The 15367-nt window shown below is 33.4% G+C and overlaps 1 protein-coding gene across 1 annotated transcript in view; it reads right to left on the bottom strand.

Moving 5' to 3' along the window:
- ATRNL1 (attractin like 1) overlaps window positions 1-15367 on the bottom strand; it is an 845855-nt gene that overhangs the window by 692961 nt on the left and 137527 nt on the right. The window contains exon 10 of the mRNA XM_030941431.1: window positions 8747-8901. Coding sequence (XP_030797291.1) covers window positions 8747-8901 — 155 coding nt within the window. The remainder of the gene's footprint in view (window positions 1-8746; window positions 8902-15367) is intronic.

Below are 15367 nucleotides of genomic sequence, written 5' to 3'. Positions count from 1 at the left end.
ATTGCCATTGGGTCCAGATAAAAATAGAATGCTTAACTATGGGTAATCAAGTGACTACGTGTTGAAAGTTTGCAATCATGAGCTAAATTGTTACCAATAACCCTAAGAATATGAAATGCAAGTGGTACCCATGATCAAGTATGAGCAGGAACACAGGGCACAAGCAATCTGTATAAGTATGTAGCTCAAATCCTTATGTCATCCACCACTATTACATCAACACCCCTCCCTATGGCCATACGGGGAATTCTCTGCTGTCCAGATAACAAGAGGAAGAAAACACAAATATGCCAGCTTGATATGTGGGCATAAATAAAATGCCTTAAAGCTCAATACTAAATAAATATAATGTGTTTACATGTAGTCTAAACCAATTCTTACACTAAAAAGTCTCTTACATTTTTAATCTGACTACAATTTATATTTCTTGCCAAGAAGCAAATATATTTCTGGAGCACTTAGATTATTATCACTTCATAAACAGTTCAAGGCCAAACAAATTAAAGCAAATTCCATAGTTACCGACGTCATGAAAATTACAGAAATAATATTCTATACCAACAAAACAGCCACAATGAAAAGAATGAAGACCAAGGCAACATACACTCTCTGGACGACAGGCTTAAAAAATAAAAAATAAAATAACACACCTGTTAACTTGCTCATTATTTAAGGTACTATAATTATGAACCATATACTCAATACATATAAGATCAAAAACTTAGAGTTACTGTACTGTCAAACCCAAATTTGAGCAAACAGTACTATACCATCAAAACTATTTACACATGAGGGATAGATACTTATATTAAAAACTCAAGCTGAAGGGAGACTGATTTATTTTAACAATTATACAAAAAAAATGCAAGTGGAAAATGTAAATTCACTGGCTAATTTTTCCATAAATGCTCATGTTTTTTCATAATATATATACATATACACACGTGTGTGTCTATGTGTGTGTGTGTGTGTGTATATATATATATATATAAAATCTGTATTACTGTAAAGACACTTTAAAAAATCTTTTGGCCAGGCGCGGTGGCTAATGCATGCAATCCCAGCACTTTGGGAGGCCAAGGAAGGCAGATCACCTGAGGTCAGGAGTTGAAGACCAGCCTGGCCAACATGGTGAAATCCTGTCTCTACTGAAAAATACAAAAATTAGCCGGGGATGGTGGCAGGCGCGTGTAATCTCAGCTACTCAGGAGGCTGAGGCAGGTGAGTCACTTGAACCTGGGAGGCAGAGGTTGCAGTGAGTCGAGGTGGTGCCATTACACTCCATCTCAAAAACAAAAAATCTTTTACTGTTTCACTTAAAATGCCAATTCATAAGTCAGTCTTAATTGCAAATTTGAAATAAGACAGAAAGTACACATAGGTTGTATGTAAAAGGCTCATAACAAGATGAATATAAAGAAAAACCTATATTAGTCATTTCAAAACTTCGACAATAGAAAATTACAATTCTGGATGTTGCCAAATATCTTCTCCCACCTGCCTCTGAAATGATGGTACTTTACTGGGGTTCTGTTTTTTGGCTCCCTACTTCAAAACTTCTTTTAATATTCTGAAATAAGCAAAATTTACCCTAGGTTATCTCATTCTCAGTTAAAAAAAACTCATTCATACCCATACCTTCTCTTAGGATTTGTCCCCTAAGACATTAAATAAATATTTATTTAGTTTTTTACTTTCTGCCAGGCAAAGTAGGCAATACTGTTTGACACCTAATCTTAATTGAAATGATTTTACAATTTTTTTATACAATTATATGTCCTATTGCCTTAATAGTTTTGAACTAATAAATTATAATTATAGATTCCCAGATAATGAATCACAGTTGAATTCCTAGAAAGAACCCTATTTGATCATAGTTTATTCAACTTTTGAAATATGGTTAGATCCTACATGTTAATATTTTATTTTAAATTTTTCATTCTACATTCATGACTTCTTTGTCCTTCCTCCTTCTTCCCCCAAGAGGTAAGATTTTTTTTAAACTTTTTTCCTTTTTTACATTTTTTAACTAAGAAATAATAATTGTACATATTAATGGAGTAGATAGTGATGCTTCAATACATATAATGTATAGTGATCAGATCAGGGTAATTGACCTATCAATCATCGCGAACATTTATCATTTCTTTTTGTTAGAAATATTCAATATCCTCATTCTAGATATTTGAAACTATACATAGTAGTTAACTATAGCCATCTTACAGTGTTATAGAACACGACAATGCATTCCTCCTCTCTAGCTGTAATTTTGTATTCTTTAACAAATCTCTCTGTGTAACCTACCACTTCTCCCTACCCTCCTCAGACTCTAGTATCCTCTGTTCTACCTTTTTCCTCTAGATCAACTTTTTTTAGCTTCCACATATGAGTGAAAACATACAGTGTTTAACTTTCTGTTCCTGGCTTATTTCGCTTAGCATAATGTCTTCGAGTTCCATCATGTTGCCACAAATGACAAGACTTCATTCTTTTTATGGCTGAATAGTATTTCGGCATGTATATATACGACATTTTTCAAATTCATTCATCTCTTGTTAGAAACCTAGTTGGTTCCATATCTTGGAATATTCCATATCTTGGAACCAACTTGGAACCAAAATATTTTAATATTCTAAAATAAGCACAATTTACCCTATCCATATCTTGGATGTTGTGAATAGCACTGCAATAAACCTGGTGGTGCAGGTGTCTCTTTAATATATTGATTTTCTTTCCTTTGGATACATATCCAGTAGTGGTATGTAATAGTTCTATTTGTAGTTTTTTGAAGAACCTCCATACTGTTCTCCATAGTGGCTGTACTAGCTTACATTTCCACCAAAACCATTTCCCCTTTGTTCTCCATCCTCACCAGCATTTGATATTTTTTTGTCTTTTTGATAATAAATATCCTAAATGGTGAGAGATGATACTTCATTGTGTTTTGATTTGTATTTCTCTGATGATCACTGATGTTGAGCATGCTGTCATATACTATTGGTTATTTGTATGTCTTCTTCTGAGAAATGTCTGTTGAGATCATTTGCCTATTTTTGTTAAATATTTACAAAATGGTGTGCTTTTGTGTTTACACAAAACTATTTTGTGTTTACACAAAAAATATTTACAAAATGGTGTAATTGTTTGGTGTGGTTTTCTTTACTGTTGAGATTTTCTTAATTCCTTATATATTCTGGATGTTAATCCCCTGTCAGATTTGTTTGCAAATATTTTCTCCCCTTCTGTAGGTTGTCTTTTCACTCTGTTGATTGTCCTTTGCTTTGCAGAAGTTTTTATTTTTATATGATAGCATTTGTTTACTTTTGCTTTTGTTGCCTGTGCTGTTGTGGCCTTTTTCATAAAATCTTCTCCAGACCCATGTCTTGAAGTATTTTTCCTGTTTTCTGTTGTTTTATTGTTTTGATCCATTTTTAGTTTAGAGGGGAGGGTGTGGTTTCATATTGCTGCAAATGAATGTCAACTTTTCCCAGCACTATTTATTAAAGAGTCTGCTTTTTCAGAGCATTTTTTCATTTATCTTTATTCAGTAATTTTTGTATTCAATACAGTCTCTCAAAATGGATGTAGACTTGTTAAGAATGAGAGAGATTCATTATCCATTATCTTTTGTTTCTCCTAGATTTTCTATCTTGAGGTCACTATTTTCCAATCAAATAGATTGGAAGAGTGAAATTCAAATACAGAGTGAAATTCATTTCTATATACAGAGTGAAATTCAAATACATCTCAGAAATATGATTAAATCTATTGATAAAAACTATTTTTGAATGTCTTATTACACTAACAAATTCTTTCCAACTAAAATTCCATTTTTTTCCTGTTAAACCAGGAAAAAAAAATATCATAGTGTATAGTGTTGGTATCAAAAGGACTCTGAATGTAGACTTAACTTTAAATTCTGAATACAACATCTTATAGCCTGTGTGACTTTGGGTTTAACCATGGTAAATCAGTGTCGTCTTCTACAAATTAAATATACTAATGTACACTACACAGATGTAATAATAATTATATTATAAATCATGTGTGACATGCCAAGCACTATTGAAAACATTAGATAAATGTTAGTTCATCCTTTCCTCAAAATAAAAGGTTATTTTTTCTTTTACTGAGTGGCCTCTTTTTAAAAAAGAATAAACTACTATTTCTTGTACAGAATCCTCCCAAAAAAGAGAACACCTTAAGCAAAGGATACAATGAAGCTTAAAACAGTCAACAGTTGGCTAAATTCATTGAAAAAAATGTGCGAATGATTCTAAGGATTTTCCTGATCTACAAAGAAACTGTTTCTTTCAGGTGGCCAGCTAAGTGGTACCACTTTCATCAAGAAAAAGCCCTAAGAATTTAATAAAGTGCATAGAGAAATACTGATAAACAGAGAGAGGAACTAATAAAATAACTTCCAGAAAATAAAAATAACTATAAACATGAAGAGCAAGCAGATTGGAATTTTCATAATCTTGCCTAAGTATTCCAAAAAATTAAATAACTAGATAACTTAATTTGAATATGATTTTGCTATGAAATTATATGCCTTACCAAACTATATCTATTACATATGTATACATATATATCACTCCAAAGAGTTGGGCAAAGTCAAGTATCCTAGGCTTCATTAATAAGCTAAGTGAATTTTTTTTTTTTTTGTAGATGGAGTTTCGGTCTTGTTGCCCAGGCTGAAGTGCAATGGTGCGATCTTGGCTCACCACAACCTCTGCCTCCAGGGTAAAAGTGATTCTCCTGCCTCAACCTCCTGAGTAGCTGGGATTAAAGGCATGCACCACCACAACCAGTTAATTTTTGTATTTTTCTAGAGATAGGGTTTCTCTATGTTGGTCAGGCCATTCTCAAACTCCCGATCTCAGGTGACCAGCCTGCCTCAACTTCCCAAAGTGGTGGGATTACAGGAGTGAGCCTCCATGCCCGGCCAGTTAAGTGATCTTTTAAGAGTACACAGAACTGCAATTTCACTGTATAATAAAATGGTTAAGAATATACATTATTATATACTACCAATTAAAATATTACTTTCTCAAATACAAAATTACTTTTCAGTTTTTACTGATTTAGTTTTTAAATAATCACCTATAAAGAAATTAATGTCATAAGTAAACCACTATGTTCAGGGAATTTATTCTGAAAACTCGATTATTCTTTCAATCTCATTTGAAATTTTGGCTATTCTGCTTTCTGCAAAATATAGTTCTTATATAAATCCTATTCCCTACCCATTCTTAAATAATCTAACTCAGGAAATTACATTTTCATGTTTATATTATCCTCTATTATCTTTTTGATAAAGAAAAATATGGTCAATAAGTTGTTTTTCATCTTGTTTCAGAATTCTGTGTGAATTCTAAATAGAAGGTTATCTTAACCAGAAAGTTCTTGTCAACCTTGAAGAAGGTGTCATGGTGGCTTTCTGAAAGTAATAATAACAGCGCTAACAATAACAAAAAAAATTAAATCCGACCTCAAACTAGATTTACAAACTAGAACATTAGGAAATGTGTCACGTCATATGTTACAGTCAAATTAAGAAATGTCTCATGCTATGTGTTATATTCAACCTATCTTATTCACCACCCTAGCTGTATTATCAGCTGCACTTTAGTCACTTTTTAAAAACATAGAGGCCCAGTATCTAATCTCAAAGAATCTGATTATATAAGTTAGTTTTTTTTTTTCCAGCCAACCTCCAAAGAATATGCCAAGGTATGGCCACGTTTGGAAATCACCAGCATATGCCTTCTACATCCATTATGCAATAATAGAATGGGAACTGTGAAGCCAAGGTTATATACCCAAAGATTAGCGATATTGACTGTGTAAAATCTACTATGGCAGTAAGGTTGACATAATACATTTTGCAACAATAAAAAATTAGAAATGGTACAAATATTCCTATTTATTTAAACATCATATAACACAAAGCAATCAGCTAAGTTTTTAAGTGCCTTCCATAAATGCACCAAAAAAGTCCTAGTGCACCACAGTGAAAAGAAAAACTAGCAACATGACATTTTTTCTGTTTCCTAATTGGTTTATTAAACAACGCTTATATCTATTTCCACAAAAACATACTCCATAAGCAAAACAATTATTTTGAAGACATTTGTTGAAGTATAAAGAATAATATGAAAAATACCTTTTCCCAGGAAAATAGTCCAACATTTCATACTACAAACCCAGGAGGATAAATACAGATTATCTTAGAGAACCTTTTTGAGAACTACCTACAAATAATCAAATGAGATAAAGCCAAACAGTTTTAATCTATGTTGAATTGTGGAACTGTCTTTATGTTTTTGTTGTCAGTGTTAGCACAGGGGGAAAAAAACAAAAACCTTTGTTAAAATATAAAATTGTTTAAAATATGCTATTCCTTCCTCCATTCTGAACAACTTGCTTGAAAAAATGGAACTCATATTTGCTTCTATATTTCCACAGCATTAAGAAACAAGCATTACTAAGAATAAGGTAATTTGTTGTCATAATTAAGAACATACAATGGGCCCAACTAATCAGCATGATGTAGTCAAATAGAAAGACTACCACAAGTTTCAGGAGTTAAAAAAGTTAGATCTACCACCTACTACCTGCATGGCTTTGGCAAGTTCCTGTTACTGTCGTCTGTTTAATCTTCTGAAAATTAGGATAATAATACCATGCTACAAAGGTAGGTTAAAGATTTTGTATATAAATTACTTAACATAGTACCTAGCACATAGAAGGAAATTAAATAACTAGTAATAATTAGAATCATCATAATCTGCCATCTTTCTATTTCTGAAACAAAATTCTCCAAATTTTTTCACCTAAGTTTTTTGACACATAAAACTTGATATATCATAATCTTCAACAATATGAAAAAAATAAAAATACATTCTCATTATGTCAGCCAGAAAATAGCTCAACCTTAAATTCTTTATCAAAGTACAGACATTGTGTGGAAGCTCCTTGAAGAACCTTTTGCAAAAGTTCAAAATTCCACTTCGTGGATTTTTAACAATAACAACAACCATCTATACTTTTTGTGGGACATTTTTCCCCAGAAGAAAAACAAACAAAACTTTCATCAACTTCCATAAAAATAAGCCCAGTGTCTTATCACCATAGCCAAAACAAATACATATTGACAGGCCCAACCTAGCAATGAGATAAAGTCACTGCCAGCCTAGATTCAGTACTTCATTCAACCCATTTGACTAATTTCAAACAGTGATTAATGAGCCTCCTAAAAGCTAAGACAATCCCATATTCATCAGGAGTTATCACTTCAAATTATTATTTCAAAAAGAAAAAGATTAAATTATAAAACCATGCTTGGCCGGGCGCGGTGCCTCAAGCCTGTAACCCTAGCACTTTGGGAGGCCAAGAAGGGCGGATCGCGAGGTCAGGAGATCGAGACCATCCTGGCTAACACGGTGAAACCCCGTCTCTACTAAAAACTACAAAAAAAAAAAAAAAACTAGCCAAGCGAGGTGGCAGCGCCTGTAGTCCCAGCTACTCGGGAGGCTGAGGCAGGAGAATGGCGTGAACCCGGGAGGCGGAGCTTGCAGTGAGCTGAGATCCAGCCACAGCACTCCAGCCTGGGCGACAGCGCGAGACTCTGTCTCAAAAAAAAAAAAAAAAAAAAAAAAAAAAAAAAAAAAAAAAAAAAAAAAAAAACCATGCTTAACTTTATTACTAGGAATTTCCTTTGAAACAACCGTAATAGTAAAAAGATTAAAGTGCTTATTAATAGTCATAGTTTTCTTTACATGATTCTACTTGAAATAATTTACCAAAGCAGATTATGTGCCTTTATGAAGTTTAAGAGAAAAAGTATACTTCTTACATCTATTAAATGTGTTATTCTTTTATTTTTACTTACAAAAATGTTTCCTGCTTGCTTCAAATTGGTATAATACTTTATTTATACCCTCAATAAAAGGTGCTCTTAAGTACTGATAAGTATATTTTAAATATCAGCTAAGTTTTATATATAGTTTGATACATAGAAAAACAATGTTTTCACTACAAGGGTCTACTGGATACCTAAATTTAGTATTTCAATAAATACATTCACTTAAATATTCAGAAATTGATAGAACTACATACATTGCATAAATAAAACTGGTGAGTCGTATAAATGCATTCTGTTTTTGGTTCTTTGGGAAAACATGCTTATGTAGTTGTTTCCTAGATACATCTGGGTTTCCATTTCGTCTCAAAATCTTATTTCTTTAGCTCTACTATCTCTATTCCTTTCTCCAGTTCTATCAGATTCCTATACTTAGTAAGTATATCTGAAATGTTTAATATAAAATATATTTTTGCTTATCCCTTAAAATCTAAAATGCTTACATTCCTACTATGTATAAAAATTTACATAATTTGACAGTATTCCATATCTACCCATTATCAAAATTAATATGTAGCAAACACAATAAACCGATAATAGTGTTCACAAAGGGAAACAACATAAAAAGTCGTCAAAAAGGACATCCAAATCCAGCTTTTGGTACTCCTCTGTATCTACCACTACTTCTGCTCAGTACTTCTGCTCTCACGGCTCTATTACTATAATACTACGATGCTGAAATTAGAAAGAATTCCATTCATATTCTATCACTTATCTCTAAAATGACAAATACACACGCTATCAATTAATGTATTTGAGAATATCTATATGGAAAATTTCTGATATTTCCTACTTTGTACAATCCTAACAGATACATACCTATGTCATATGCCAGGAAATCGGCAGAAAAACATTTTGCACCGTTACTCAAGGAAGTGTCATTATGGGTATTTCCTCCAAAAATAAGCATAGCTCCATTGATAAGAACAGCTGAATGAAGGTATCTGGCAAACCCACTTTCTTTCAAAATAGTCCTACAGAATAAAATTTAAAAATGTATTACAAAGGATAAAATGACCTCCCTGATTTTATATATGTTATATAAAGGGTGTACTTTGTATATAGAGTTTTCCCTGGAATTGTGGTGGGAAAAACATATTTGTTAACAATTTATAAATGACCTCTAAACTTCAATATTTCAAAAAAAATATTTTGAGGCTCATAGCATCTTAAAATGCTTTGAGGAGACACAATATCAAAAAGAATTTTTAATACTCATAATAATTTATATTATAAATTATTTTTTCAGTTACAAAGATAGGAAACAAGCCATCTTAAAACTAGAGGCTCAAAACATAATTTTAAAATACCAAATAAGTAAAATGTTAAATGTAGTAAATTTAGTCTAAACTGTATTTGGTTAAAACTTTATAACTCATATGGACCCCATAATAAAATGTTAAGTTTTTATTTAAGTATAACATGCATAAAACTGCACATATCAGAAGTCAAAAACTCAATGATTTTTCACAACATGAACACAACTAAGTAATCAGCACTCACCTAAAAAACTATAAGAATATTACCACTATTCTAACAGCATAAATTCATTTGCTGTTTTTGTACCTTACCTAAGTGGAGTCTATAGATTGTACTCATTTATGAATAGGTACATTTGCTCAAGATATATATATTTGAGATACATATTTTTTGTGTAATCAAAAATTACAATTACAATGCATCTTGTGAAACATTAAAATTAATATAAATGTTCTTTTAATTAAAGTATAATTCTGAGAGAAAGTATTACAAATATATGCTCACAATTATAACTGATCTGAATGAATGGATATGTAGTAAAGGTGCATGGCAATATAAATAAATACTAAATAACTACTCTAACACCCTGATACAAACAATTAGAAGTTAGAATTATTATATACATAAACATAGCTAATATGTAAAGTATAGCTAGTATAGTATATGTAGTAGCTCTAAAACCATGATTATAATACCAACTAATTCCTAAAGAATATGAAGCTCAGCCAGGTGTGGTGTTGTCTCACGCCTGTAACCCCAGCACTTTGAGAGGCCAAGGCAGGTGGATCACGAGGTCAGGAGATCCAGACCATCCTGGCTAACACGGTGAAATCCTGTATCTACTAAAAATACAAAAAATTACCCGAGCATGGTGGCACACACCTATAGTCCCAGCTACTCGGGAGGCTGAGGCGGAAGAATCGCTTGAACCCAGGAGGCAGAGGTTGCAGTGACCCAAGATCGCACCACTGCACTCCAGCCTGGGCAACAGAGTGAGACTCTGTCTCAAAAAAAAAAAAGAAGGAAAAAGAATACGAAGCTCACTTACAGAATGGTAACATGAGGAGTTCCACAAACACTCCCACTAGGAAAAAAATTATAATTGGTAAAAATTATAAAAAGCAACCATTAACCTTCTCAGAAAATTTTACTAAGAATACCACCAAATAAAGAAACATTTACTCAAAAAGAACAGCAATAGTCTATGGCAATAGATACATTACTTACCCCAACCCCCTCAACCCTGCCTCACACACATACAATCAGTTCAGCATGACAGAAATTCTACCACAGGCAAGTAAAGCCAAGAACATAAGGCCCCTTTATCCCTCAACTCCCACTCCAGGCCAGCAATATCTCACTAGGAGTGGCAGGATACCAGCACTTCTCATTCCTTCCAGGATACCAGCACTTCTCATTCCTTCCAGCTCTGGGTTACAGAAGCTCTGTTCTGAGAAAGATTATGAGAGGTCTGGGTGCTCTTCCTCTGCCCAGTTGCCACTCATAGGGTGGTAGCTATACACCAATTCCTGCAGACTAACAACATTGGACCCAAAAGTCTTCATCCCACCTCACTCATAAGGCAGAGTGTTGCATGCCAAAAGACCCAAGCTGAGAAGACTCCAGGGACTACTATCTCCATCTAGTGCTCTGTACATAAAGTAGCGGTGTCACTCTAAGAGGAACAGGCCACTAAGCCCACCAACCTACAACTCCAAAGCAGTAGCACAGAACTTTTCCCCAGGAGGATCGGTAGGCTAAGAAAAAATACAGCCCCGGCCAGGCATGGTGCTCACGCCTGCAATCCCAGCACTTTGGGAGGCCGAGACAGGCGAATCACGAGGTCAGGAGTTCTAGACCAGGGTGGCCAACATGGTGAAACCCCGTCTCTACTAAAAATACAAAAAAATAGCTGGGCGTGGTAGCGCGCACCTGTAGTCCCAGCTAGTCGGGAGGCTGAGGCAGGAGAATCGCTTGAACCTGGGAGGCAGAGGTTCCAGTGAACTGAGATAGCACCACTGTACTCTAGCCCAGGTGACGGAGTGAGACTCCATCACAAAAATAAAATAAAATAAAATAAAATAAAATAATCTCTGGTCTCTAATTTTTCTTTACAAAACAAACAAGAAAAACTAGAATCTAGTGGACAGTAAATTAATAATATGGATCAAGGAACAAAATATTCTCTAGTAGAGCGATATTTAAGCTAAGATAATTTAAATACAATAATGAAGCAGGTAGAACTTATTCCAAGTATGGTAGGCTGGTTCAACATTCAAAGTCAATTGATTCAATCCATCATGTCGATAAGCTAACAAAGAAAATCATATGATCATATCAATAGATGGAGAAAAAGCATTAACAAAATCCAACATTCAGTCATAATAAAAACTCAGCAAACTAGAAATAGAGGGAAAATACCTCAGCTTGATAAACTTCTATAAAAACATCATATTTACTGGTGAGAAACAATGTTTTCCTTCCAAGAAAAGGAATAAAGTAAGGGTGTTTCATCTCACCATTTCTATTCAACATTTTCATTGCTACTGCAATAAGACAAGAGAAGTCCTTGCTACTGCAATAAGACAAGAGAAGGAAATAAAAGTTATACAGATTGGGAAGGAAGAAATAAAACTGTCTTTTTTCACAAATGATATGACTGTCTACGAAGTAAATCCCAAGGAATCAACAACAACAACAACACATAGCCCTCTAGAACTAATAAGGCAGTACAGCAAGGTTGCAGGACACAAGGGTAACATACAATTGATTTTTTTATACACCAGCAGTGAACAAGTAGGAAAACACAATACCATTTACATTAGGACCAAAAGAAGAGAAATACTGAGGTATAAATCTAACAAAATATGTACAAGACTGGTATGAGGAAAGCTACAAACAATAAAAGAAACCAAAAATCTAAATAAATAAAGAGATAGTACATGAACACAGATAGGAAAACTAATACTGGCAATATGCCAGTTCTTCCCAGCTTGATATACAGATTCAGTGTAATACAAATCAAAACCAGTAAGATTTTTAGTAATAAATTTACTAAATTTATTATCAAACTGATTCTAAAATTTGTATGTAAATGCAAAAGACCTAAAATAGCCAGCACAATGTTGAAGAAAAAGAAAAAAGTCAAAGATTGACACTACCTGGCTTTGGGACTTACTATAAAGCTACAGTAATCAAGTCAGTCCCTGGGACTGGCAAAAGAATAGACAAATAAATCAAGGAAACAGAATAGAGAGCTCAGAAATAGACACATACAAATATAGTCAACTGATCTTTGACAAAATAGAAAAAACAATTCAACAATGAAAGGATTGTCTATTGGACAAATATTGCTGGAACAACAGGGAACCACAGTAGTAATAATAGAAATAATCATCTAGATACAGACCTTACATCTTTTACAAAAACTAACTCAAAATGGATCACAGACGTAAATGTAAAATGCAAAATTATTTAATATGAAACTCCCAGAAGGTAACATAGGAGAAAATCTAGGTGACCTTGGGTTTGGTGATGACATTTTAGATACAGCAACAAAAGCATAAACGATGCAAAAAAAAAAAATTAAATTTGGACTCTATTAAAATTGAAAACCTCTCCTCAATGAAAGACATTGTTATGAGAATGAAACAACAAGCCACGGCTTGGGAGAACATAGTTGTAACATAAAGTTGATAAAGGACTGGTATCCAAAATATGCAAGAATCCCTTAAAAGTCAACAAGAAAACAAGCTCAATTTTAAAAAAGGCAAAAGATATGAACAGACACCTTTCCAAAGAAGACACATAGATGTCAAATAAGCATGTTAAAAGATGTCCCACATTACATGTCACAGGGAAATGTAGATTAAAATAACAATGGGATGCCACTACACACATATTAGAATAGCTAAAATCTTAAATGCTGACAAAAGATGGCAGGGATCTAGAGCAACAGGAACTCTCATTCATTGCTGCTGGGAATGAAAAATGATACAGCCAGCCACTTTCGCAGTTTCTCACAAAACTAAACATAACTTTGTCTTACCATCCAGGAATTGCGCTCCATGGTATTTACCTGAAAGAGCTGAAAATATGTCCACACGAAAACCTGCACACAGATGTTTATAGCAGCTTTATTAATAATTGTCAAAATTTGGAGGCAATCAAGATGTTCTTCAATAGGTAAGTGGATAAACAAAAGATGGTTTCCATACAATGGAACATAATTCAGCAATAAAAGGCATAGGTTATTATGTCATGAAGAGACATAAAGGAATTTTACATGCTTATTGCTAAGCGAAAGAAGCCAAAATTAAAAGCCTACGTAGTACATGATTCCAGCTTTATGACATTCTAGAAAAGGAAAAACTATGGAGACAGTAAAAATATCAGTGGTTGCCAAGAGTTTGGAGGGAGGAAGAGATAAGCAAGAAGAGCACAGGTTATTTTTAGAAAAATTAAAATATTCTGTATGAAATGATCATGGTAGATACATGTCACTACACATTAGTGAAAATCCATAGAATATACAGCACAAAAGTGAACCCTAACATAAACTATGGACTTTAGTTAATGAGTAATTTATCAACACTGACTCATTCTTTGTAACAAATGTACCATATTCACGCAAGACACTTGTAACAGAGGACCTGGGGATGGGGTGATAAGAGAGTATTTGGAAACATTCTGTACTTTCTGCTCATTTATCCATTAAACTAAAACTGCTCTAAAACATAAAGTCTATTGTTAAAAAAAAAAAGGTGGGGATTAAAATTACAACTGCTTTACCAGATATGGTATATTAAATGGAAAAAGTAAATCTTATTCCTCATACTTCATATACAAAAATATTTTGTAATGTATGAAGCGTAAAATGGAAACTAAGTTTCTCACTGGCAGAAGAGATTTACAAATGTGAAAGAGGGGAAGGCAAAAATGATCCCTGTAATGATGTATGGCATCAATATGCAATGTAGACAGACAGCATTTAAGCACAGACACATATGTAAAGCTACAGATACATGCCCAGATCTATAAATGGATGTGGGTGTGTGTGTGTGTGTGTGTGTGTGTGTATTTTCTGGCTATATCTGCTGAAATGGTCTGGGGAAAAAGTACATCAAAACAGCAATACGCATGTCTAGTTCTCTAATCTTAGTTTTTAAATAACATTCTGCACTAAAAGGAACCTAGGTTCCTTGGGGGAAATGACTTATTCCAGCACTGGGGCAGGGAGAGTACAACATGTGAATCAAATTTTTGTGCAGAAGGTAAAGGAGTGCACAGAGAATGATGGGGACATATCTAAAGAATACAGACACCTGACTGAAAGGAGCTCACTGGGCAAATCTGCGACAATATAAGCAAAAAGAATAGAGAATAGCAATTGATTATAAAACATTAAATAAAATAAAAATACATGAATTCATACTGATATAAATGAATATACAGGCTGGGGAGACTAAGAAGGAATAATGAAATATAACCACTTAGTAACCATCATAGTAATAACTCTTTCTAGTGAGAATCATCAATGGGTACTAAAACTATTATGTAAAGGTTTAATAAGAAATAAAATATTTACATAATCTGAAAGTATCTCCCAATAAGGCAGTTATTAATTTAAAAAGAAAAAATAGTATCTTTACCATTGAGAAAACTAAAATATACCACTTTTACCAAGATACAAAACGTAATCTTTACAGAAATATTCACAGCAGCCTCATTTTTAATAGTCAAAAGTGAAAACAACCCAAACGTCTATTAATTGACAAATAGATTTTTTAAATATGGTATACTGAGATAATGGAATATTATTCAGACATAACAAAAACAAGCACTAATACATGGTATAATACAGATGAACTCTGGGAAAAAATTACAATAAGTGAAAGAAGCCACACACAAAAGGCCATGTTTGTACAATTCCATATAACCAAAATATCCAGATTAGACAAATCCATAGAGAAAGAGAAATTAAATTAGTGGTTGCCAGAAGATGGAGATAGGGAGAATAGACAGGTATGGGGTTTCTTTTGAGGCTGATGGAAATATTCTGGAAGTAGTGGTAATAGTTGCACAATATTATGAATATACTGAAAACCACTAAATTGTACTGTTTTAAATGATCAAAATTAACAAGTTTATGTTATGACTTTTATCTCAGTAAAAAAGGTT

Source organism: Rhinopithecus roxellana, chromosome 11 (genome assembly GCF_007565055.1).
Source record: "Rhinopithecus roxellana isolate Shanxi Qingling chromosome 11, ASM756505v1, whole genome shotgun sequence".
Lineage (NCBI taxonomy): Eukaryota > Metazoa > Chordata > Mammalia > Primates > Cercopithecidae > Rhinopithecus > Rhinopithecus roxellana.
The sequence above is the reverse complement of the archived record's forward strand: the minus strand, read 5'-3'. Positions and strand labels throughout refer to the sequence as shown.